Source organism: Magallana gigas, chromosome 3 (genome assembly GCF_963853765.1).
Source record: "Magallana gigas chromosome 3, xbMagGiga1.1, whole genome shotgun sequence".
NCBI classification, from domain to species: domain Eukaryota; kingdom Metazoa; phylum Mollusca; class Bivalvia; order Ostreida; family Ostreidae; genus Magallana; species Magallana gigas.
The window spans coordinates 6,127,641-6,155,000 of record NC_088855.1 but is presented as its reverse complement, the minus strand read 5'-3'; the positions used below and the strand labels follow the sequence as shown (position 1 = coordinate 6,155,000).

Genomic DNA, 27,360 nt, shown 5'->3' with positions numbered 1-27,360 from the left:
TAAAAAAAAGGTGAAAGATAGTTAAAATCATATTGGAAATAAAGGTGTAAAAAGTTATCACCACAGTGACGTCATATTGTAGAAATGACGTCATGAAGATTGCATTATTTTGATAAATTGATGATTTGTGGCAAAATATGGGTGTTTTCTGATGGTTTTCCGACTGTGAAACATCAGGTGCAGGCTTGCTCAAGTACCATTTTTTAGTATAATGTGTATAACTGTCTGAAGAAAAACATGTTAAAATCGCACTTGAGCAGACCTGCGCTCTATACTACCGAATATTGAGCAAAAATGAGAGTATTTTGATTTGTTTGCAAATTTGCGGGAATAAGGTCATTTAGGTGACGTCATAGATAAACAACGAATGAGCAATGATGACTAAAATCAAGATTAAAGTTATCTAGGCATACTCTATACAATGATTTGTGAAGATCTTATTTTTATACGATACTATTTAAAAATTGGTTGAAATCGGGGGCAGATATTCGACCATACCGCACATAGTCCTTTTATGGTTCTATAGTTATAGTTGCGGAAGTGAACTAAATAACATGTCAACATGAACTTGGTTGGTACATGATCAAATCTATTGAAAAGCCCTTCTGGCTGCACAGGATTTCATCATGTGACCAACCAAGTTCATATCCCAGTGAACCTTTTAAACTGCTGTTTATATTTTTTAACTATATCACTGCCAAATAAATTGCATGTAGTATATACTACATGCACTAGCTAATGTGTACCTATTATAGGAAATGAAATAATTTTAATTGATACAGTATACTTGATTGCTATTTATTGTTATTGGTCCTCATTGCAAAGTTTGTTATAACCCTGTTTGACTGTTCTGATTTTCTTTCCTGGTAGCTATGTTTGGTTGTGCTTTCGGTTTGATCGCAGCCAAATTTGTTCCCTACAACTTGAAGCTTACGATGCTGAAATCTGTCCCCCCGGGGCGACTAGGATCCTCAGTTACTTGTCCAGACTTCGTCAATCAGATTCCATTTTCGAGCTATTTAGATAAACTGTCATCCATGATTTATCTAGATGTTGACTACTACAGCATAGTCTATAACAGCACAGGTAACTATAAACAGAGTCGGTTTATATCTATTGTACAAGAGGAATTCACCGAAGCATTGCAAAATGCGTTAATTAAGTACCGGTAGGTGTCATCTGTATTTCACAGTTCATCGTTGCCATATTAGGTCAATATTCAGCACAATTATTTATAAAAAAAAAGATAGCATTTTCTCATTGAATATGAATTAAGTTGACAGAAGAAAGTTATGTTGTATTGTTGTATATATTGTTGGGTTAATCTCAGTTAATAAAAAAATTACATAATATATAGGTAAAGCAATTGTTCTTGCTACACATCTGTCAGTGTGCAATTTGTGTCCATAAACTATTAAAATTTTTCCATCTTTTCTGAAACTACACTGTACGAATTCAACAAAATTTAGCCTGAGGGAAAAAATTTGTAACTTTATAATAGAAGGGTATCCTGCTTAGTTATATATAGTTACATATATGTATTTTTTCTGGTCTTCTGACTTTCTGACTGGTCTTCATTTTGAGTGTTTTGTCTTGGGTATCTTAGAAAGAAGATGTATACTCATTTAGCATGCTCTCGACAAACATAAGTAAATATCTTTCATATATAAAATATACTGGTACATAATAAGAGAATTTAACTGTTTCTGGTTCTGTATTTTATGAACATTATGACAGCTATTTACTTGGTAGAATCTAATCCTCCTGTTAGAGGAGTTCTGATGACGCCTGGACAGGGAGGATCCTGTTATGAGGACCTGGGGGACCTAACAGACATTATGCCAACAGGAGACCTAAAAGATCAATGTTCCAGAGACATATACAAGGATGTGATAAAAACAGAGTTGTTAATGGAGGGGAGAACATTTAAGGAGTCGTGTAGTATTTATGTTTACCGTGAGTATCAAGATGAGGATGAATCAACGGATGGTCTCTTGTCAGGTCTTCCTAGTAAAATCAAGACAAACTTGAATCAAAGAGATTGGAGAAATATCACGTTGGTTTTAATCTCACTATTCTCAAGATTTAGTTTACATATGTTTTCTGTAAGCTTTTTTTAAAAGTGATAGTGAAATCTAAAATAACACATCTATTTATGTGAAGTTTGCCCTTATAAATAGTAAGCTTTTAAAAAGGAAAATCATTAATATATATTATATATTACTGTTTTGAAAGCGGTAAAACAGTAAGTGAATTATGTTGATGGTGCTACTTACTGTTATTCCCATTTATCATCCTCTTTTTATTTTTCGTATGAACTTACATTTGTTTACTTCCAGCGAACTGTAGCCGTCCCTCCGACGATGTGTTCTGTGTTCCCTGTGTCAATGGACGCTGCTCCTCCCTATATGATTGTAATGTAGTCACAGGAGGATGTAGAGGGTTCTTTGACTGTAAACATCCATTTACTGACCCCTTCTGCAACACAAGTAAGCATTCATTACCTGGGTTTGTTTTGTTTATGCATGAGTCTAGTTTTGTTTATGCATGAAAATTGTTTAGAAGCTCACTGTCTTATTTTCAAATGAGAATTATGATGAAGTATTAAAATACACAGTTGTATGTGACAGCATATTCTGTTGACATAACCATCATCTTAATTAAGGTAACTTTAGAACTGTGTATTTTACTAAAACCTATGTTCACAAAAATTGGTGTCCATGAATATTAATCAAACCGCATATGATGAAATTAATTAGCAAAGAATAAGCAACATAGACTCAATCTATTTCTAACAAACGGGTTTTGTTTTTAAATACCAGTTTACTGTGAATTCCTAATGAAAAGCAAGGAATGCTTCCCTTGGGAATCCTCAAGTCTTGCTTTTGTTGTTTTTATAGTTTGTTTTACTAATTAATGGAAGTATTTTAAAAGTTCAGCACTACAATCTTATAATGTTCATGTGATATGAAACAAAACAGCCATCCAAATTTGATACTCTGTAAAATAAGAAATCTACAGTGTCTAAATGTCTGATAAATCATCGAATAGAATTGGATCTCTTTCAGCTTGTCCACCTGACAAATATGGACCTACTTGTGGTCAGTCCTGTAGCTCGCAATGTAAACCACAGCTTCATTCTGAGGACAGGAACTGTTCGCAGTCCAATGGTGCGTGTCTGCTGGGCTGTATCATTGGATGGCAAGGGACACAATGTGACCAAAGTAAAAGCACAGCTCTTCATCTCTACTCTGTATTTTATCTTTGTTAATTGTATTGGTAAATGTATAAACCTGTGTGTGTAGAATACTAAACTTGCTTACTATTGATGCTGGTGTCACTGCTTTATATATATGACCCTGTATGTTGTAGAGTGTACACCAGGAACTTATGGAGATGGCTGTAAGCAGACCTGTGTAGGGAACTGTTTGGAAGATAAGGTGTGTAGCCCGTTTGATGGGACCTGCCCCAAGGGCTGTGCTGCGGGCTGGAAAAATGTCCATCCCTGTAACCAGAGTAAGTCAACATCCTGGATATCAGCTACCCACATAATTTAAGCCATAATTCTCTCACCTTGTGATTGATATCAGCCAATTTTTTTCATCCAAGATATCAACAGTTACCTTCATATTAAGTAATCAACCATTATCCTGGTCCCTGAAATAAGCCCACTTTTTTCAACCTATAGATATAAGCAACCTACCATTAATTAGTCATCATCCTTAAACTTAATCAGTGATATTAGCGCCATGTATTAGCCACCTAATGTCTGATTCATTGAGAAAGGTCAGAGGTCAAATTTTTCAACTTGTTGGTCATTTCTTTCAACAGGATGTGAAAACAACACTTATGGCATGGATTGCAGTGAGAAGTGCAGCAAAGGCTGTGTAAATGGCAGTTGTAATGTCAAGGACGGAACTTGTCTGCACGGATGTCTGGATGGCTACAATGGAAACAAGTGCTCTGGTATACAAATCTAATTTCATTTTGAACCTCTAATTGTTTTGCAGTGTTCTAGGTCTGAGTAACGAGTTTTTTATGTAATTCTATTAATACTGAGTGTGTAGACCTGTGTTTTTTTTTGTTATTTTTAATGGCCACAGTGTAATATATAGTAAATACAGTAAAACTTGATTATAGCAAAGTCTAAGGGACTAGTTTATATACTTTGCTGTATTTGTAATTTGTTATATCAGTGTAACAAATTTATGATAATCAGTATAGCAAATTCGCTGCATACATTTTTCCTTCCACATTACATGTACTACCATTTTTGCCTATTATGGAAAACAATAAAACACCTTCTCTGGAAACTCAAAATAATCAGAATGATGGAAAATTGAAGGATTTGGGTGCAAATAAATTATTCCAAACAATTGTGTTTAAAATTGGTATTTCTAAGTTTTAAAAATTATACACTGTATATCAGTGTGTTGTAAAAGGTGTAAAGTATGCTACTGTAGGTTCCTTATTTTACCTGAGTCCTGAATTCAGCGAATCAACAGTTTTGTATCAAATGCAGAAACTGCAAACGCAGAATTTTTATCATAATTCCAAATAGTTAATATCTGTCCAAAAAATTAATGCGAGATTTTAAAATTTGTGAAATCTACTTCTCGGAATTTTAAGCAAATATTAATTCACGCGTTTAATTAGAAATTTACAGTATTTTTCACCTCAATGCGACTCAAAATCAGCTCACTATATCCATAAATTTGTTATAACCAAGTTCGTTATACAATGTATCTGTAAAAAGTTCCAAGGATTTGTTAAGAATCTTGCCAGGGATTCCTGAAAGCTTAATTAACTTTATTTAAACAAATGTTGACTTACATTTTTTTGCATTTTTAACACAGGATGTCCTAAAGGTACTTATGGGAGTAGGTGTGCTTTTAACTGTGGACTGTTTTGTCTTGATGGGACCTGTGACCCCATCAATGGAGTCTGTCTCCAGCCGCAGTGTGCAGAGGGGTGGAGCGGCCCGAAATGTGACATTGGTAAGCACCACCAACATTTTAAATATAAGTTTAGCGGTTTATAAAAAAGTTTGTTATGCTTCTATATATATGAGGTAAAAATTAAATTTATTTCTTTTGATTTTCTGAGGTTAAGTTAAGAAAATAAAGTGCATTATTTTTAAAATTGGATGAGTAATTTGAACATTAAGGAGGCTGAATGGTCAACAAATTAACCATCAGATCTACCCAAAATTTTAAGACATGATTTGTATATCTATGCACTATATTATAAACTAAAGAAAAAGTGCATATATCTTGATGTTACAATTTGGATATTTTTCTGTATTTTTCTACAGAGTTATTCTTCTAAAGGAGATAAATACAGTCTAAAAATGGTCACGACCATCGAGCCCTCTTTAATGTAACATCAAACAGATTAATACAATTTGCATGCCCATTATATTTTAAAGTAGGCAAGTTTTGTTATACAATGAAGTTTAATTTGTTATACCAATCAAACAAGGTGTTACAACCAAAATTAAATTAATTATTCAAAGGTCTCTATCACAGCTTCTATACTCTGAAGTTAGTGTCTGGATTTCTATTGGTTCAGTGTTAAATTTATCAAGATCATCAAAATCAGTGCATTTTGAATTCTGTTTTCCCTTTTTCTCCATGCAGATACCTGTTTGAAGGATTTTGATGAAGAATGTGAGTATATGTACAATTTAATTTCAATTTATTATTTGTTAGTAGATTTGAGAGTTGTTTAAAAATGGTTACCGGTAACTGTGATGAAGTAGCACCATGCAGATTATTTTTCTAGTTTCCAATGAAAAATATAGTACTTCTTGTTTGTGCACATTTGTTTGAATTTCCCAGTAAATTTATCATATAAATGATTCCAGAGTTTTGAATCAATTTGATTTTATTGCCGTAATTATTTGCTGCAGTCTGGTTCAACATTTATACCTTTGCCATTGGCTCTGGGATCGGGATTGGGATTGCAGGAATCTTAATGATCGCCTGCTTTTGCTTCTACAGGTAATTTACTTACAGCTTATTCAAAAAAAAGCTTGTTATCTGTATATGAACTAAGGTACATGTACATGTTATTGTCACATGAACTATGGTACCTGTACATGTTGTTATCACATGAACTATGGTACATAAATTAGTACATGTTGTTATCACATGAACTATGGTATGTAAATTAGTACATGTTTTTGTCATGTGAACCACTGGTACATGTATGTTTTACTGTCATGTGTACTGCAGTACATGTACATGTTTTTGTCATGTGAATCACAATCACTACAGTACATGTACATGTTTTTGTCATGTGAATCACAGTACATGTGTGTGCTATTGTAATAGTCGGTGCAGAGGTTCAACTCTCAGAAAATTTTACATTGTTGATATAAAAAGTCTAGAATTAATAAAGTATTTTACTGTTTATATTCACATCTCTGTATGCATAAAACACATCAAATATTAAATCAACACAATAATGATACACTTACAAAAAAACTCAAATATTCATTACAGGTATCGTATGCAGACACACTCTCGGCCAATGAACCGCACTGATTACTCACAGTCTAGAACAGAAGAACGGATGGAGCTCTCCCCTACATACAGATTCTAACCCCCACCTTCTTACCTTACAGGTTGCGATGGAGGAGAAATGCAATGCCAATGAACAGATCTGAGTTCTCCAACTCCAGCGCCATGCCAATGAGCTCCTTCAATAAGTAACTACACGTTCGTTAAAAAGTATCTATGTTAAGTGTTGCATCAAGTGACATGTCCATTGCTTTCGTTAAGTAGGTACGGTATGTCAAGTGTTGACAAGTAACTATTTCCAGTGCTTTCACAGTAACAATGTCAGGTGTTGAATCAAGCAACTTTGTCCTGTGCTTTCATTAAATAACAATGTCAAGTGTTGACAAGTAACTACATCTTTGTCCATTGCTTTTATTAACTAACTATAATTTAAAGTGTTGCAACAAGCAAGAGTCTGTCCAGTGCTTTCATTAAGTAACTATGTCAAGTGTTGCAACAAGCAACTCTTTCCAGTGCTTTCATTAAGTAACTATGTCAAGTGTTGCAACTACTAATTTTGTCAAGTGCTTTCATTAAGTAACTATATCAAGTGCTTTGTGAAGTGTTCTTGATCAGTATGCCAAGAGTGCTTTCAACAAGTGAGTGTGTCTTATGTCTTATGGTGTTAAAGAGTAACTATATATGTCATTAATGCTTTAGTAAGTATAGCTAGAGTAATTAACTGCATGTTTATATATCATTAATGTTTTAGAAAGTATAACTATTTCAAGTGCACTCTGTCAGTAACTATGTTCAGTGTTTTTAAACAACTATGTCCATGCAGTGCATTGACATATGCATGTTGATAACTCTTTGTCCTATAAGTGATCAATTATTGTCATATATTCTGCTTTTACTTTTTTCTTTTTCGACATAGTCAGTGCTACAAAGACATTAATTTAATTATGTAAATATACACATTCTGCTGCAGAGGAAAGATACCAATAACTGGAATACTAGTACATTTTGTGTGTTTGTATGTTGTCAGTCAGTGCTCTGATATGTCAGGCATTTGCACTAGCTCTGGTTCTGCAAAGATGTTCACTGTTCTGGCATCAGTGGTCAATATAGCAGCAGAACATTTAACTCTCATACAATAGGCACTAACTTTCAAAAGCAACTAGTTCTGCTCAACTACTCTGTATTATCCTTGACAATATTTGCACGTTGTGTGACTTCCTTAAAGCTTTACTTTTTTGGACATCTTCATTTCAGCAGCTATATCACTTCTGCTGTGTGGAGCAATGGTTCTCCATGATGTTGATTGTTTGTCTTTATCCAGTATATGACATGTTTGTTGGTTTGTAGTCTGATTAAGTGAACTATCCATCTGACATAAAATAAAATTATCAGAAAATGACTAGTCAATTAAGATATGTCAGATGGACAGTTTTCCTGTTATACATTAGATTTCATATACTTTTTTGAATGACATGTTTGTATTTGATGTATGCAAATTTTTTTTGTTTGTAAATTGGTTTGTTTTGTTTTTGGGTTTTTTATTCCATTGCAATTGTGATGTCGTTTATGCGTTTTAATTATCTTATTTGGTGCATGTTTTATACAAATCTGTATATATGCAATTTTGAATTTGATTTACAGGTTGTTAATGATTTTTCTGTATCAAATTGAATGTTGTTTTGTAAATCTGTTTTAAAATGATATAAATAATTTTTACCTGTATATTCTAAGATTATGTATATAAACTGAGTGACCTCTAGGTCCATTAGGGACATTAGCCTTGGGTTGTAAACTGACTTCAAGATCTGTATGACTATGTAAAATTCCTGTCCTTTTTCTCTAAATATAACTGATTACGTGGTTCGTCATGATAGAACTGACCATAAATCATAATTTACAACAAATTCAATTTGTAAAAATGTAAATATTTAAAAAGGAAAGGTGTATCTCTTCCCATAGATATGCATTCACCTGCAATTACCTAAAATAGTAAGACACATGTATTACCAAGACCATTGTAGTTGCAGATAGTAAAAGAATTCTTAATGGAGGATATTTCAGGTGAACTTTAAAGTAATCAAATAAGATGAGATAACCTTTCATTTGGGCTTTTTTGTTTGTAAGCGGTTGTATTGGTGGATGGTGTTATAGCTTTTTGCAAGGTGCTGTACTGTGTTCTTTCATGTTTACTTATATACCTCTATACTAGGATAGCTAGTGTATTTTTATATTTACTAATACAGTGTACTTTAAGTAAAAATTATCAAATACTCGTACATTGTACAAATAATCAAGTATTGAAAACGTTTTTCAATGGAAAAGAAATAAACGCCAGCGTGCATGTTGTTGAGGACTTTATTGTTAGGATTGTTATATTATTTTGTTGTTTTATATTTTATTCATATTCCAAGAATATTTTATATTTTTTGGTACGATTAATGAATAAATAGACATTTTCTGGGTTTGTTCTTATTTTAGTTGTGACTATTAACGATTATACAGTGATTTGTATTTTCCATGTTGCAAATTGTGTGAAAATAAAATAAAAAGTGAGCAAATGAATGAATTGTAACAAATGACGTCCAAATTTCCTGCAAATTCACAAGAGATTGCAAGTTTAAACGGACTAAAATTTGCAAAAATAAATAAATAAAGGAATTGGAATTCCATGATAACATGCACATCTACACATTGTGGCCTAAACACCTACTTGATAAAACTTAATAAGTTCGGTTCAGGGGTTAAATTCAATGCTAGTCACTCTTCTAAGCTTAAAAGAACGACAGTTCGGGGGGGGGGGGGGGGGTGGGGGGGTGGAATCGATATTTCCTGTAAATCTACATATTGTATCCCTATAGTCTAAAAGTTTCGCGAAATTCCATGCAGCGGTCTAACTGAGTACTTTTTTCAATTAATGGCCAATATTCAAAGTTTATAAGGGACCAACAAGTTGCTTTAGCAAAATTAACAAGGACTGACTGACATATGGGTCAAAATCATTATAACCCCCCCCCCCCCCACAACAACAACAACCTCTTGCAAGGGGTAAAAAATCATTTTATATTCAATTTTTGAATTTCTCCTTGTTCTACATGTGTATATCTTTGCGATTTAAAATGAACCTTAGCTTCAAAACAAAATATATATTAATTTGTACCCGGGACGACGATACATGCAGTTATCTTCGAACAACTTTATCCACCCATTCAAGTAATACAGTTAATAAGATTGAACCCACCCCGAAGTTTCAATTCAATATGAGAGGCCGTGGCAAAATCCATTTTATATATTTCAGTTGATGAAGGCCAAACTCGCCGCACTTTTTAGATATCAACAATCTAAATTCATTGCACCATCGTAGATTAGATTTAAAAAAATAACATTTCTAACCTATAAGATTTTAACGAGTTCAATTTACGTTAGTTTTTATTTCCATGTACATACACTGATTCAGAGCCGTAGGATTATTTAGAATTTTAAGGGAAAAAAGCTGCTTTTTTAGTTTAATTATTAACCATGGTAACTCAATGCATACATTATGTCAGTAATTAAATAAGAGAACACAAGATTTAATTTCTCTTATTATAACACTGTATATATTTCTATTGGTGAATGTCTGATTGGAAAATATATTTACAAGTGCATATTCATACAAGAGAGAGAGAGAGCTTTTATCAAAGTACTGATATATCTAGTAATATATACCGGTAGTCTCTATCTATACGATATCGATAATCTAATAAATTGTCATGTTGACCTTATAACCCTTTGTCATACACCTAATTCAGCTATCTTCCTGTTGATGAAGGTATAAATTCTCCTCGGAGTCTAAATTCACGTCACAGGTAATTCTGATTTCACCGGTGCAACCAACGTTTTACATGTTTTGTTAGAGCTGTGATTAATTTTTCGTCATAAAATGGACAATTCAAAAGACAAACAGTGCCAAGTTTGTCAACAAGCGGCCTCTGTGCTTTATATTCTTCCATGCTACCATACTCTTTGTCAGGGATGTTTACAAACACACGGAGAAGGTGATAAAAATATCACATGTAGAGTCTGCGGCGCCAAATATGGCATTTCAGGGGACAGTCAAACTTCTTCTGTAGAAGACATCCCAGCTGAATTTTCTCTTCTGTTGATAACGGAGGGCACGTGTAGGACTGACACCAATACATGGTGCTGTAGCTGTGGGGCGCATTGTAAAGACTGCAGGCATGCGTCCACCCAGTCCTTCTATGCCAATGCTCTAGACAGAATGGGTGATGATTTATCTAGCGATGGCCGAGAGCAAGAAAGTTCTTTCTGCAGACAGGAATCAAGGGAGGATGGCATTGAAGTTTTTTCGACGCCCGGATCCTCGTCAGATTTCAGTTCTGTTTTGGATTCTGTCTCTGTCGACGATCCATCTACTGCATCCGATTTCTTTAGCAGCGTGAATTTAGAAAAATGTGGCGAACATGGCTACCATTCCACAAATTACTGTTTAACTCACTCAACCGTTTGCTGCGCAGAGTGCACAAGGTTGCAACACAAGCATTGCGACATGAAAGATATTCATGAGGCAGCCATGGAAACCCCAAGCGAGTCGGACCTACACAGACTTCAGCAGAGTTTTTCGTCTTTGATGGATATACAGATGGCTCTGATATATGAAATGGAGAGAAATAGCATTGAGATCGGCGAGTGGAAAGAAAAAATTATGGCAACATTTAAAGAACTTAAAAACGATGTCAACCGCAGATTGACAGAACTCGAAGACAAGATAAAAACAAACCTGCAAGAGGTGGAAAATGAAAGGGGTTCTTTACAAATTAATATCGATGATTTTAAAACGAAGCGAGAAATTTTGAGGAACGCGTCTAACAAGTTAGAAGGATACCCTGCAAAAACTGCTGAGAAACTTCAAAATTACTGCCTTGTGAAAGCAAAGGTTCAGGAACAGAAAGACTTCCTTCATACACAACGACACGATATGTCAAAAGTCAGTGTGAATATAACGAAGAAGAAGGGATTCGACGATTTTCTCCAACAAATACCCGGTTTACTCGAGTTAAGCTGCGAGAGGGTAAAATTAGAAACCATGAAGAAATTGAAATGTCAAGAGAAGCTCATGGTCAAGCGCTGGACTCATACCAAGCTGCCGCACATCACCGGTATGTGTTACCTAGGAAACGTTTTGATCATATGTGACAACGTCAAACAACGCTTTTTCACATATGACAGCCAGAGGGTTTGGAATTGCTACAAAATAGGACGCTCGCCATGGGACGTGGCGGTGATAGAGAACCAAGAGATTGCAGTGTCCACTCCAGAAGGTATTCAGATTGTAAACCTGCAATACTACCCGCACAAAGAGCTAGGGTTTCCACGGTTTCTACCGACAGATTTTCCCTGTTTTGGGGTGGACTATTTCGCAGGAGACATTTACATAGCCAGCAACACGCACATCCGCATTCTTAGCGTCGGAGACAACCGCCTTCAGAGTTTCAAATGTCCCGGTTTATCTGTTCAGTACATATGTGTCTGCAGTCCCGATCGTCTCTACCTAACAGACACGAATTCTAACCGTCTGTTCTGCATGAATTCAAAAGGGGAAACGCTGAAGGTATTTCCCTCGGAGATGCTTGAGTCACCGATGGGTGTGGCGATAGGACCTGGCACTAATATCGTAGTTGTTAATGCCTCTTCCAAGACTGTTCTACGATTCACAAAGGATGGTCATCTTGTGGAGATCAGAGAAACCAAAGACAATCACAATAATGGTTTTGGACCAGAAGTAGTCTGTTGCTATGGCGACGCATGTGCTATTGCTGCGGGACAGCATGTATACAGGTGTCACTTTATTTGAACAAAAATCATTCTGATGCACACTATGCTTTGAAAAATTAACATAATTTTTTATACTATTAATCGAATTATAGTACTATTGAGACATCGGTGTTGTAACTTCAGAAATCTCTTTTTCGATTTTTATATATCTCTTGCTGTCTTTACTAAACTTTCAATCTTTAAATTTAGATCAAGCTGGAAAAGCAGCAATTCACAATTTGCAATAGGTGTATGAATGATTGTGTTCCCGTTTTGCACACATTTGATAATTGGGAACAATAGGTGTGATTTGTGTTGTGATAGCAATTATAGTCTGCTTTCGGTCAAAGATTTTACCTGGATTTTTACCTGTGTTTTATCAGCGCCTTAATGATAGAACAAGAAGAATATAGATATTTTGTTGTGTTTTATAACTAATTACTATCACCATTTTTTTCGTTTGATAAAATAAAGATAATGATATAATTAAAAAGTCTTCAATTTCCGCGCACTGATAAAAAAATAATGATTACATGATTTGACTTTCACATTTTTGTCCATTTACCTTAAATATAAAACCAAATGAATTAGGAAAACATTGCTGGTCCCAAGTCAATTGGAAGCTGATTCAATGGATAATTATATGATGAAGGGGAAAACTACATGGACAGTCATATGAGGTACTCCGTGTCTCTTTTTACAGTTGAGTTGCAAATTATGTAAAACGCATGTTTATAATTGATTGTTTGGTATCAAAAGAAAGAATATTATGAAAGAAAACAGGTCTTTATCACAAAATATTTCAATCTTTGAAGTAGCGACCTTGACAGTAGTTCTTCTGACAGAACCGCTTTAGTGTATGGCGGGCCACTTTCTGGTTTTTCAAATCAGAGATTAAATACATAAAAATATGAGTTTTTGAAGCATATAAAATTGCCGATTTATCATTATACAGTTCGTCTATTTTCTTCGATTATTCAAGCCACAACATAAATGAAAAATATTTGGAAGCGTTTTCACTAGACGCATTTCCTCCATTTATGTCAGCAAAAGCAATAATATATAAATAGTGCCTGTTTGGGAGGGTAACAGTTGAAATTGACACCCCGAGAAAACCATTGTCAACCGACGCGAAGCGGAGGTTGACAATGGTTTTCGAGGGGTGTCAATTTCAACTGTTATCCTCCCAAACAGGCACTATTTATTTTGTTATACTGAATGTCTTTTTTAAAATTTGTAAGAAAATTTTACTGCTTTTATATAGGAATAACGTGAATTCTACAGCGAACCGTACGCGCATAATTTTCGCGCATGTAACATTTTTTAATGTTACCCGTTGCCAAGTGCGTTGCTAACGCTGAGGGTAATAGTAAATATTATTAACTGCGTCTTAACCAATCAGATTTCAGTATTTAACATGAAAGTATAACAATTAAATATTAACATACGATATTTTCTCTTCAAACTTTAAACATGTACATGTACTTCCTAAAGGCAGTAATTTAAAGAAAGGCGCTACATATTCAACATTTTTGCAAAATTCATGTTTAAAAAAATGTAATAAAATTGTTCATGACCAAATTGATGTTTAAAATCAAATTCATGAATATGGATGTCAATAATTATGTAAATGTGATTTTATGCAAGTAATTAATATTGTAACATAAAATAAATGTAAATATCAGTTGCGAGTAGATATGTTTTATTTATTTTATTGTCAATTGCCCTCGCAGGAATTGTAATATAGACTATAGCAATTAGGCAATTATCTCACCTGGTCAAATTCCCGTTTCGCACACATTTTTTCGATACCTAATTTACAAATGTGTGCAAAACGGGAAGAAACCGTATGAATGTTAACCATTGGTTACACCGCCGTTATCTGTAACTGAAGAAGGAAGTTAAAACATATTCCTATACATGTCATATCAGCAGGTACAAGTACAGATATCATCAACCTTACACTTGTACATGTACTGATGAAAGATATACCTACATGTGTCATTAGGTCAATATATACCGGTACAAGTACATGAATATATGAAAGGGAGGTCTGCTTTCTCTAAGGACGAATTTCTACCACAGTCACAAATAAATTTCTAACAACATGTTCTTTCTTAAATGTATTGTCAGTGGTTAGGGCTAGGGTTAGGTGAGATTCTAATCACTGACTTTAAAGATAATAAGATATCTAAGCTGAATGAGAAACAAGACACTTTTCATAATGTATTTGTGTATAGCATGCTCACTGAACTTTAAAACATCAATTGATATCTCTATTGTACTGGTGTCTACCCATTTAACTTGAAAACATGACATATGCAGCATTTGTCAAAATATTTTGTTTATTCACAATCAAGAGTGGATTATTAAAATTCAGCATCACGAATTCGTATTTTCTTCTGTAAGACCTGTTTAGGAAACAACACTTCCTTCATGATGTCCTCCAACTCGTTGTGGGCCAGCACAATTTGTCTCTGTACTCCTTCATCTTTCTCTGATTTCAATGTCAACTTCAGCAGCTGGTATAATTCCCTCATCACTGAATCCAAAATCTGTAAAAACAGATTTACAGAATAAAAATGCATAATTATGCGATAAAAAATAAAAAAACAGCTAGATTACTAGTATATAAACTCTGTTAACTAATTGATATTTTCACTTTGTGCATCTTTCAAAAAATGAAATTCTGATGGGGATCAACTGTATTTGACACTCACATCAATCAATCGGAAACTAACATAGTTATTTACTATATTTTGCATGTATGAGTGATTTCTATCATAAATCATGTCTTTAATTCAGCTATTGGACTTGTATTACAATTTTATTTCTGAACCATTATTCTTTATTTATCAGCATTAATCTTTGAAGTTTTTTTTTCTTTGAATCCAAGTTAATTTCTTATTCAAATTAAGCAATGGTAACATCCAAATAGTCAGCTAATTTTCTAGGATCCAATTTTTAAGAAAATCAGTAAACTGGACAATTACTTGAATGGCACTTTTCCCTAGACCCCTCAGTGTCAGAGCGAGGGTCATTGCCGAGGCCTTCCTAACTTCAGCGTCGGAATCGGACTTCAACAAAGCACTGCAGCAGGCAAAAACCTGTTTTAAGAGTCAAAAGAATGCTCATTTACACAGAATCATCCCAATGTTGATAATGTTGACTTATATAATGTGCATATTACAATAAGCATAAGATATTTGGCAAACATTGATTTTCTTACACATTGGCATTAATTTGATTTAGCTTAATTCTGGATATTTATATCAATTCTATCTGTGAATAATTTAATTATAGATCTGGTTGTGATGCAATTTCTGATTGGCTAAAAAAATGATTTATATTGTATGTACGTCACAGTTACACTAACGTCAAAATGTATCAATCCGCCTGACATCTCAGTTAAATTTTGTATAATTTGATGTCATTTTAAAGAACAAATGACTGTTTCTATCTCAACTAATTACAAAAATTAAATTATAGGCAATGAATTCAATATTTATTAGTTTTATTCAATAAAAAGTTGTTTGGAACATTTTACGCCTTTTTATAAACCGTTTCGGTGTTTATAAAGCATAATTTGCACCAAACCATTTTATATCATATAAAACTAGTAAATATTGATTTCTGTTCTTAAATAACATTTAGCTAAAGGAGCCTTCTGCTTAAAAAGCTTAAAAGAATACATAACTAAATGAAATACATTTACTGTTTACATTAACAGTAAAATACTTTTACATTAAAATGTACGTGATAGTTTATCAACCTCTTGAATGATGGGTCCCAGGTTAAACCTAAGCACCGAGCAGACCTCCCCTACATTGGACATACTGCTAGCTCTGATCAGTGGGTCAGGATCTCGGGCTCCCACCAAGAAGGCTGATAAAAGGAGGTCTCTATACTTTGGTGCCAGATCACCTATAATGTATAATTACAGTTATGTCAGGAAAACAAGAGCAAAAGAAGTCTGATGGATCCAGATAAAAAGGTTCTCTTCCAATCCTAGCAAATGTACACTTTAAAACCTGCACAGAGAGAGGGGCAATAGCTGACGATTACATTTTAGTAAAGTAATAACTAGTACAGTACTCTAAATCACTGGACTGTTTGAAATCATCTTGATCAACTAAACAACTTGCCAAGATTTCTGGAGGTTTGCACTAGGCACTCCCCCACCTTCATCCTGGTCTCTGCACCATGCTTGCCACCAGTTTGACCCGGTAACTTTCCACTTTTGTCTGTATTCTGTGATACACTTCCTCTGAACTCCTGGACAAGACAAGGTATGACAATGTCAGGGAAGATGTCTGCCATGGCTACCAACCCATTGACGGATGACAGGTAGAGATAGGAGTCCGGATGACTCAAGTTCTCCTGGAAGATCTTCAGGATCATTCCCTGTTTACTCACAGCTTCTGGATCCCTCTGCTTCATCAAGCGGCACATGGTAATCAGAGCATGACCTCTGACGGGAATTAAGGGGTCACAAATCTCCTCCATTGCTTGTTCCAGCTCTGACTTTTTATTGTTATTTCTTTCACGACTCCTGTCTGTTTTTTCACTGATGTTACAAGATTGAGTTTTGTCAGACAACTCCTCAATAAGAGGTTTGGCTTTTCTGTCCTCTGGCTCTGGAGAGTCTTTGGTCTTTGATACCTACAATGCATCTTCCAAATCATAAGAAGTTCTATTATTAAAATAACTACCCGGTAGTATTAAAATACAGTAAAACTCGGTTATAGCGAAGTCCTGGGGACCAATGAATTTACTTCGTTATATCCGTAATTCGTTATATCCGTATAACGAATTCATAATAATAACTATAGCGAATTCACTATATACATATTTTCTTTCACCAGACTATAATTTTTGCTGATTGAGGCTTAAAATAAGAATTACATTACTTTGATACCTTTTATAATCGGATTGATAGTTGAAAAATTTATTTAAAAATAAATTCATTCAAACTATTATGCTAAATGGTAGTGAAAACTATTCTAACTGTAAAGAAATTCGTTATAACATTGTTAAATTTCGTTATTATTTACCTCTATGGGACTCAAAATCAGTTCGCTATAACCGTAAATTCGTTATATCCGAATTCGTTATAACCGTGAAATTTTGCAAAGAATTGTTAAGAATTTGATCAGGGACTCACAAATACTTCGCTATATCCGAGAATTCGCTATATCCGTGTTCGTACTAAACGAGTTTTACTGTAACTAGTATATTCAAAACAATTGAGATTTTGCTGAAATGTTTCTTTTTAAGAAAACCTCTATAAATTTGATAAAGAGTGATCCTATGACCAAATAATTATGCAAACTAAAATGATTTATTTTTAACCTTCTTCTGTAACTTGTCAGACCACACAGCACCATGAGTTGCTATGGCAATTCTGAGGTCAGAGGCCATTTCCTGTACAGTAAGGTCAGAGTGAACTTTGCTGACTGTGTCCAGTAGAGGCATCAGAATCTGCATATCATCTCTGTCTTTTTCATTCATCTACACATACATTGTTTTTAATATTACATCAGATTTAACTTGATTTTAGTTACCCAGAAATACAAAATTTTCAAACACAAATAACCATATTAGACAGATTTTACAAAGTTTTGGAAATACATGTAGTGACAACTTAACAAATTAACAATGCTTTACATGACCCCTAATCTAATCCTAGTTTTAATGGAGTTTACTAGAAACACAAGATGAGAACGTGTATGGAAAATATGAATACCTTAACAGCACCAGATAACATGGCAGTCAACAATCCCATTGCCATGGTTAGAGTCTCGCTTTCAAAATAGCCAGTCATCTCATCATCTGATTGGCTGCAGATCTGTATGGCCCTTTCTAAGGTTGCCTAGAAAATCAATTTTAATAAGGTTAACAATCATAGTGTATCTCGGAATATCTCCACTATGTATGCACATACAATGTCAGTGATACGTTGAAAATTATGAATATACAGCACTGATATCAAACATTATCCAGACCACAGACAACAGCTGTATAACGAAAAAAATATCCATGTAACATACATATGAATTTATTTGACATACATTAGAAATCCACCTAATTACATTCTCCTTAAAGTTACATATACATTTTTCATTCATGTATACTGTATAAAGGAAATTATTCGCCCCCATTTTATTTTTGCCCCTTGATTTTGCCCTCGTTGTCAGTGGGCAAAATTGAGACTGGGCAAATTCAAATATTTTAAGTAATCTTTTAGTACACAAGCATGTCTGGGCAAATTTTAGACAGGAAACACCGTTTGCAAGTGTAGAAGGGCGAAAATAACACAAGGAAAATATAACCCACTCTTGCTTCTGTACTGAGGAGACTGACCTGTACAAACCGGAGTGTTTGTGAGGGGCTCTTGATACAGCTAGGCCCTAGGTCCTCACATAGCTGGGCCAGAACATTGAGGACCATTACTTTCTGGTGGTAGGACCTCAGTTTTTGGTGTTGTTGGTCCTCAATGTCTAACAAAGTCTGTGAGGAATCTGAAGGAGCAGAAAAGGATTCTTGAGGTCCTGGTACCTCATTGGAGATTTCATGGTGTATTATCCTCTGGAGTTCCTAAAATGTAAATCAAAGCATAGAATTGTTTGATTTTATATAAAATAACACATCACATTAAATCATACTAGATATTTTGAAAAAAATCCTACAATATTAAAACAAGGATTCTAGCTTTCAAAAACCTGCATTAAATTTTTCGATATACATGTACATGTATGATAATAACACATGTCCACAAGTTTCTTTAAACAACAAAAATCTACTTAATGTTCCTATAACCTGTAACATGTAAATGTAAGATATGATGTTAGTACCTGTAAAGTGAAGATAAGGAAATCCCCAGTTATCCCTGACTGCTGTAGAGGCTTGAGGATGTCCACCATAGCCCCTACAACTCTGATGTAGTCTTTCTCACTGGTATCACTGAAAGAAACAAAGATATAATCATCAGAATCACACACCAACAAATACTTTGGTACTTGGTTAACAAAGTCTTTGAATCAATGCTTCATATTTTAATTTCAACTAAGCAGGTTAGAAACAAATATTAGTAAAATTTCAAATTACTGTAAAGGCAAACCTTTCAAGTCTTGTTACTAAGACTACACCACCCTGGCCTCCTGCTGCAAAGGTCAAATTAGGATGTATGACCTTCAAGGATTCCACACCAGGGTCTGTATTATCTTGTAACAGTAGGAATTTTAAAACAGACAAACAGAGTTGTTGGTCCATATTCTTCAGCACAGATACCAGTAATTCTTGTGATGAGGAACTGAAAACATTTTTATTTGAAAAGTATTTATCTAATTTTAAGAAATTATTTTCATCAGACCTTTTTCTTTTGTTTTTCAATATTTAGAGCAATTGTCATTTTATTAGCCAATATCAAAATTACCAAAATTGAAGCAGTGTCATCTTACATATCTAAATCTGGTTCATACTGCCATACCTTAAATGTGAAGGTCCTTTCCTTGTGAAACACAAAAGCTCAAAAAGAGGCTGGCAAACAGGAAGTAAGGACGTGTACAGAAAACTGCATGGTTCCACTCCCCCGATAAACACCTGAAACACCACAAGAATTTTATTCACAAAATTGCATCGCAAACTTATAATGCATGGTATGCAAATCTACATAAATACGATTTATTTTATTGGCTTAATTATCTCAATTGCATGCCATTTAGAAGTTAAATCTCATATTTCGGATGAAAAAAAGTTAGAACTTTTAACCACAATATGCTACAGTGTCCTACATGTATGTATATGTAAATAAAATTCTCAATAATTTACAATCTTTTCATACATGTAAGGTTCCTATTTCCTACCTTATGAAGACCTTCAATGCAGTCTCGAATTTCTGCTTCAGATGCTATGATAAATTGCTTTTCTTGACTTGTTTCTGGACAAAGAAAAATACTAGGATAATATATGACAGGAAAACATCTTTCATAAACTACATTTATGAAGTATAAAATTACACATCCAATGAGTTAAGATCCTGCACACCATGATATTCTGTGCTGTTTAAGAGGGGTCGACACATAGGTTGAATCAGATATTTCTCTGCCAGTGATGTGTTTTGGGCCGTCATGGAAGAAATCGTTGTACAGGCCACACGGAGCAAACCACGACCTATCTGTCTGTCCTGGGGATGCAGCAACTGCAAAATCTGCCAAAATCATCATGAAAATTTCTCTCTCTCTTTCTAGCTAAGAAAATGTTACAGTAAAACATCACAGCAAAGAGCCAGGGATGAGCTATTTTGACATATTATAAATGTAACTCATTTTATTAGAATTCAGGGATAGGGTAACTAAAAAAAAGTAATTGTAACTGAGCATCATTCATTACATTTTTCAATGTAATTTGAAGTCATTAAAATTGGTCTTTGTGTCTCCCTCTAATTACAAGTAAATGAATATATTTGAATACAGTAAAATTTTTAAATGTTTTAGGGATAAGGTGAATGAAATTGACTTTACTGAAAGCATGAATTCCTACTAGCGTTTACCATATACCGGTATCTGGTTTCCCATGTCACAAAATTTGCGAAAATGGGGGAAATCTGTAACATTTTTAATTTGCATCAGTCTTTTTTTGCGATTTAAAAAGTTCTTGTAGAAAATGATACAGGATATATTTTCTGCGTATCCAATCATTTGCGATTAAGAAGAGATTGCAAAAGAAGTGAAAATTAAATGATCGCAAAAATTACCACATATACGGTATACTGTATCCATGCTTCAGTGAACCAGGTGAAGGGTATGTTAATGGATGATTTATTCATAATGTACAAGTACCTGCGTTGAAATTTTCTGGTAGTATTCTTCGAGTGATTCAATGTTGGAAGGACAGGTAGCAATCACTTTTGCGACAGCATCAAACTTTCTCCAGTCCGGGGGACCACAGCTACTGTCATCTGAATAGTCACAATACAGTAAAACATGACTACTATGCCTATAACAAATTCACAATTCTAGCAAAGTCTGTTTCATTCCCCTAGTCTTAAAATGTATTATAAACATATTGGATATAGGAAATTATCTTAATAACAAATCAAGATTGCTCATCCCTGGCACTTCTCTATAGAAGTGTTTGACTGTGCATAGAAACTTAAGTTTAAAATTACCTTCACTTTGTCTTGTGTGTGATGAAACACTGTAAAACTGAAGGAAAAAAACACATTTAAACGTTAAATCAAAACTGGCGAGCTTTACCTGGAACATTTCCCAGCATCCCTTTAATGATGTTGAGAACTCCATTGGGTCCAGTTAAAATGTTGGATAACATTCGACCACACACCTTCCTCAGCCATTGTGGTGACTGACTCAGTGCAAATTTACGATTCACAGATTGCTGAAAAAAATATCTTAATATCAGGTACTGGTCTACAAATCTTTACTGTGATAATGCTACTTTTGTGTGTGTGTGTGGTTGGGGGGGGGGGGGTGACTTCCATGTTTCCATGTCTCATAAGGAAGGTTTTACAGTTTTACATTTAGTTTATTGTAGTGAGAGTCAGGTGACAATTGTTGACAGTTGTACAAATGCAATTCAATATAGAATCAGAGACCCAATATCAATTCAGTGGATTCAAAAACAATTACTGCATAACCTATAAATACATGTACATGTAAATGTTTCATACACTTGTAATATTACTTTTATTATTACAACAAAATCATTTAACTATGCACAATTTTGTATAAAATCAGAATGAAACAGACAAGGCCATGTGATTTGTGCAATATATAAAAAGTGCCTATTTGGGAGGATAACAGTTGAAATTGACACCCCGAGGAAACCACTGTCAACCGACGCGAAGCAGAGGTTGACAATGGTTTTCAACGGTGTCAATTTCAACTGTTATCCTCCCAAACAGGCACTGTTTATTTCATTATACTGAATGTCTTAATTTTAGAGAATTTTTTACTGCTTTACGTGAATTCTACGTCGAACCGTACGCACATAATTTACACGCATGTAACAATTCGTTGTGTTACCTGTTGCTAATTGTGTTGCTAACGCTGAGGTTAATAGAACGGATTATAAATTGTGTCTCAATCAATCAGATTTCAGTATTTAACATGAAAGTATAATAAAATAAATTGTTACCTTTTTAGTAAAACTTGGTCCTGGAGCACCTTGCAGAATCAGAAGTTCTCGGACCAGCAATGAAGGATGGACCTTCTTGGTGAGATCAGCAAGAGATTCCTCACAAAATGAGGTGTCTACCATCCACTGGTCAGAAGGCGATGGACCGTGACCATCATATTTAGATTGTTGCACATCAGAACTGGTTACAAATGTCTCATCTTTTGTTTTGTTGTCCACTTTATCTGCTGTTTTGTAAAATTGATTGTCTGATTCATTCTTTTTTATCTCTGCCTCTGTCCCATTTGTGAAATCCATTCTCCCTTTTTGAGTAACCATATCAACCACAGAAGCAGGAGTCAAGCTTCCAGATCCTGAGCTCCCACTCTCCTTGGCTGTTCCTTTCTCCTCCCTGTGATCAGCTCCTATACATATCTCTGGAGATGTCTTGTTTTTATCAACAGCCGTCTGTTTCCCATGAACAAGTTGTAATAAAGCAGCCAGAATGTCATTAAGATGACGGGACAGTATAATCTGCCCCAGGGAGGGAGAATCTAAGCAAGTCATCAGCACCCACACAGTCTGAAGAAGAGACACATAATGCTCATGACCAGACAAAGCAGTCAACATTGAAGACTCCAACAGGAGTTTCCCAAACTCCGACCGCCTCTCTATAGGGATACCGATTCCTGGTTGTAGATGAGGACAGAGTCCTAGAACCACAGTGAACTGGAGAATTGAAAGGACAGTCTTCTGTTGGCCCACACTCAAGATGTCTGGAGAAAGAGGAGGGGCCTCATTTGGTTTCAAATTCTTCTGTTCCGTCTTCTTAAATTCTGACATCTTTTCTTTCAGGGCAACATGAAGTGTATACAACAAAACTAGACACACTTCTAGATATGTATGCAGAGTGGAATCAGTTCTGTACTTGTGTTTCAGTCTGTTTCTATTTTTTTGGAAAACTTCCTTGAATTCTGAACTTTTTTTTTCTAGTGATTCCCAAAATGCTTTTAGGCCAAGACTTAAGGCTGCATCAAATACACAATTTGTTTGCTCCAACCCAGCATCTGGTAAAGAAAATTTACATTATAAAATTTCGATGTAAAATACATTGGTTTTTATACGCATGATTAAAGCTTAAGCTACATAACAAAACATATACCAGTACATGTATGTCATGTAGCTTGAAATATGTACATGTACAGTAATAACATAATGGTTTCATTTTTGAGAGTGACTTAACAACATAACTAACATGCTTGTATGTACTACATGTATTACGAATGTACCAGTATGTATATTCCAACACTACATCTACACATGAACTTACTACCACAATTCAGATTTTCTAAACTTGCCATTGATAGATATTACTTTTGGTTCTAAAGAAGAAATAAGACTATTAATAGTAACATTAACATTATCAATATGTAATCAATAATACTAAGTCTTTCCACTGTATCAAAATATATATAAAAGCATTACAGCATTCCAACATATTTGTAGTATGTTTCTCAGCCATAAAAAAATATTACAACTTCTTTATGTGTAAGATTACATGTATTTTCCACACATATTTATGCTTTTTGTGAATATGTTTGGGGAATCAGATGATGTTAAATCATCCACATATTTTCTAATTACTTACATACAAACATTCCAAGGATCTGAATAAATAATTTGTGCATACTTTGGTACTGATTTACATTAACCAGTTCAATAGAACCATTATAACAGGAGCTTGGACTTTGAGTAGTTGTGTCAAACAGCAATGTGACGTATGCCTGTCTATTTCATTGCTGCCCACTCAGTGAAAGCTCATTGAAATCAACACGATTTGTCTGGCTTTTGAGCTAAGACTACCCAATCGGTGCATATTTCACTTGAAGACAGCGTTATTTTTAACATGTTTTGACGCAAGAAATGATAGCTACGTCCTACGGGAAAGTCCAAGGCCTTGTTAAAATGGTTCTAATTTCATCTGACTGCATTAGTAAGCATAACTGTTTTCACATTTGTTTCAGGCAATGGAAAATTATATGTATTTATACATGTTATATATACCTCTCTTCATGTCCTCTGAATACATGGTATAGTTGGATTAAATATAGAGCATAAAAATATTTGACAGAAATGAAAACTAAAAAAGTAATGTATGAATATAAAATATTGACAATAATTGATAAATTACAAGAATGAATAAAATTGATTGTTTTTAAAACTGGCATTTTACCAAGAGAATTATTTTTTTCAAAATACATTTCCTTGAAACAAATTAATTATTCATAATAAAAAAGTAAAACAAAATATTCCGAGAAATGATTCTATTTCCAAATGATCAAATGGAATAATTATCCATGTTGTCAAAATTAGAATATCTAATGATTGATTTGCTTTGCCATATTGTAATTGTTAAATAAAATAAATAATTTATAGAATGGTGAATTTCTGATCATTACTTTGAGGTAATGAATTTTTAAAATAAACTTGTTTGTAAATAAACTTGAAACTTTATGATTTTCAAAATCATTTTTTGATGTTTAACATCACAGCTCTCAAAAATAAATTGTTTTTCATCACCAATTATAGTAAGTTTAACAAATTTCATAAGTAAACTGATCTGTCTGTTCACATATCAGCATGGCATTGTTGTGTATTGCATGTTTGCCCACCATATAGAATGAATCATTATCAGCTATTAGTTTTGTTTTATGGAATACCAAACAAAACCATTTCAGGTTGAGGCAGATGAGTTAAATACTCTAGATAATTGACATCATGTTGAATAGAAATACATATTACCTTTGTCTTTTCTTAATTCAGGTGTTACTAAAATTTTCATCAGATGAAACACTTCATTGATATCTATTCCATGCATTGCCATGATATATCTGTAGAAAAAAAAATTAAGAATTTTCTTTTACATTACAAAATATTGGTACCTGCATATTTCATAATGATTGCATGTATCAATAATATTGGTGTAGATTCAGAAAAACTTGATAAATTTCAGGATAGCCCTTCCTAGTTGCAGATCTGTGGCTCTTCAAGAAAATTCTTGACATACTGTCTTAGATTGATTATCTTAATTTTTAAACACATTTTATGGGAATAATTCATACCCAAAAATTCTGCAGACTGATATCATTACTTTACCTGCCTTCAGCTTTCTTTTGAACATTCTTACCAACCTCAGAAAGTGAAGTATGTTAAATTCAAGTGCATCTCAGAGTTGTCATGACATGTAAACAAGTCACACTATTTCACTTTAGTGGGATGGTGAAGGTGTTTAATTAACTTATATATATAGCAAATATGTGTAGAATATTTGGTATATATTTTTACAGAATTTTTAGGGAAATTTGTATAATTATTCCAAAACTAGCACAAGTTTTTGTGTGCTGTAAAGTTTTTTGTATGGGAGGAACTGTAGCTCTACAGCATTTAAACATGAAATTTACAGAGCTACAGATCTGCATCTTAGTCCTTCTTAATTCATGTCTTAATATTTTGTCTCAAATTTTGGTTACTTATCTTAGTAAAAATAAGGACATTATGTCAAAATTTCAGCTCAAATATTTTTCATCATACACCATTTTATAATTTCAATGAATGAACGAATCTACATTTTTCATCATACAATTTTCCAATATTAACAACAGCTGGTGTCATTTCCAACCTTGTGGGTCTTTCCAGCAGAGCTTGGTAAAATGTCTATAGTCTGTCCCAAGACATTCATGCAGCACATTTGGTCGGTTAAATAAAAATATACATACCTGTGAAAGAAGTGCAATTAAAATCGATGAAAGGGAAAATTTCCAAAACATCTTTATTGAAACATTATCATTTTTCACTCGAAAAAAATCACAGGATTGAAAATAGATTTCTTACAGAGATTTATAATGGGGAATCTTTACATCTTTTCTCCATTCCGGAGTCACTCGAAATACCTTGTGCAATTTTTAAACGTTATCATCCAGGCTTGCTGTATTTTTTAGCCTTGTATTGAAATCTGATAAGCTAACAGGGGCATTTAAACTGACAGAGATATATCTTGGAAATTTTTTATACTTTAATATGAATCGAGGGTATCTTGGGACAGAGTATACACATCACAGGATGTTTAAACTTTATCAAAATAGAATCGCCATCTGTCAGTTTATTGTTATATCGTTAAAACGTCCTGTTTGACCATTTCATGAACCATCCTTAGCTCAACGGGTAAAAGATAACGTTATCTTTATTCTAATGATTATGGATAAGGGGATTCCCTGACACCTACGTAATGCATTCGATTTCGAAGTTCTTTTTCAGCGTGTTTGAAATTCTGAGAATTGCAGTATTTGCTTTCATTTTGCACCCTTTTAGCTTGTAATCCACAGTATAAAAGGGTGGTAGTACAGAGCGTATCAAGGGATGGCGCATGAAATGGTCAAAGAGGACTGAAAAATCATCTACTCAATTAAGTTGTACAAACCTTTAATATGAAAAAAAATCACATGTGAAATCGTACAGGAAAAATACCAATGACGCTAAAATTAAAGCAAGTCGGTAAACCAGCATGTTTCCGAACAACTTAATATTTGATATCCTTTTAAATAAAAAGTTGTCTTTTTGTCCTCTAATGTAAATTATTTGCCAAATTTATGAATATATGTTATATAACTATATTTTATTTTCCTTGGTGCCCTATCTTATTTTCAAAATTGTGAAATAAAAATAATTTTTTTTTATCCATGAGTAAAAGTTCATTGAACGGAGAAGTGATTGATAACGTTAATATGCTTATTAACAGCTAATTTGCTTCCAACTAAAGTTTGAACAAATAAATGCTATTAATCATTTTTATGATTTTTTTTATAAAGCTATACTGTTTATTCACCCATCAATG

General features: G+C 34.0%; 2 protein-coding genes across 8 annotated transcripts in view; one reads left to right on the top strand and one right to left on the bottom strand.

Moving 5' to 3' along the window:
• Positions 1–8,986, top strand: part of LOC105340542 (cell death abnormality protein 1) — a 9,884-nt gene extending 898 nt beyond the window's left edge. The window contains exons 2-11 of one of the 3 annotated variants that reach the window (XM_034483352.2): positions 871–1,086; positions 1,738–1,956; positions 2,340–2,489; positions 3,069–3,224; positions 3,373–3,516; positions 3,832–3,966; positions 4,857–4,997; positions 5,640–5,669; positions 5,912–6,002; positions 6,629–8,986. In XM_034483352.2, coding sequence (XP_034339243.1) covers positions 871–1,086; positions 1,738–1,956; positions 2,340–2,489; positions 3,069–3,224; positions 3,373–3,516; positions 3,832–3,966; positions 4,857–4,997; positions 5,640–5,669; positions 5,912–6,002; positions 6,629–6,716 — 1,370 coding nt within the window. In that variant the 3' untranslated portion in view covers positions 6,717–8,986. Of the gene's footprint in view, positions 1–870; positions 1,087–1,737; positions 1,957–2,339; positions 2,490–3,068; positions 3,225–3,372; positions 3,517–3,831; positions 3,967–4,856; positions 4,998–5,639; positions 5,670–5,911; positions 6,003–6,506 lie in introns of all 3 variants that reach the window. The other 2 variants (XM_034483351.2, XM_011446661.4) reach the window with 2 other exon arrangements.
• Positions 8,987–14,008: 5,022 nt separating this feature from the next.
• On the bottom strand, positions 14,009–26,967 carry LOC105340541 (transport and Golgi organization protein 6 homolog). Of its 5 annotated transcripts, none has more exons than XM_011446658.4 (17): positions 26,947–26,967; positions 25,272–25,360; positions 22,491–23,536; positions 21,593–21,731; positions 21,176–21,294; positions 20,382–20,544; positions 20,201–20,274; positions 19,825–19,937; positions 19,456–19,647; positions 19,190–19,298; positions 18,699–18,932; positions 18,082–18,207; positions 17,688–17,846; positions 16,481–16,997; positions 16,108–16,259; positions 15,329–15,442; positions 14,009–14,890 (listed from the first exon to the last, which is right to left on the bottom strand). In XM_011446658.4, exons 2-17 carry the CDS (start codon positions 25,351–25,353, stop codon positions 14,705–14,707), a joined length of 3,525 nt encoding a protein of 1,174 aa, XP_011444960.2. In that variant the 5' UTR covers positions 25,354–25,360; positions 26,947–26,967; the 3' UTR covers positions 14,009–14,704. The 5 variants fall into 5 exon arrangements, with proteins under 5 accessions (XP_011444960.2, XP_065934323.1, XP_034339241.1 ...); XM_066078251.1 differs by lacking the exon at positions 26,947–26,967 and adding an exon at positions 26,361–26,449; XM_034483350.2 differs by lacking the exon at positions 26,947–26,967 and adding an exon at positions 26,246–26,265.
• Between the last annotated feature and the right edge of the window lie 393 nt (positions 26,968–27,360).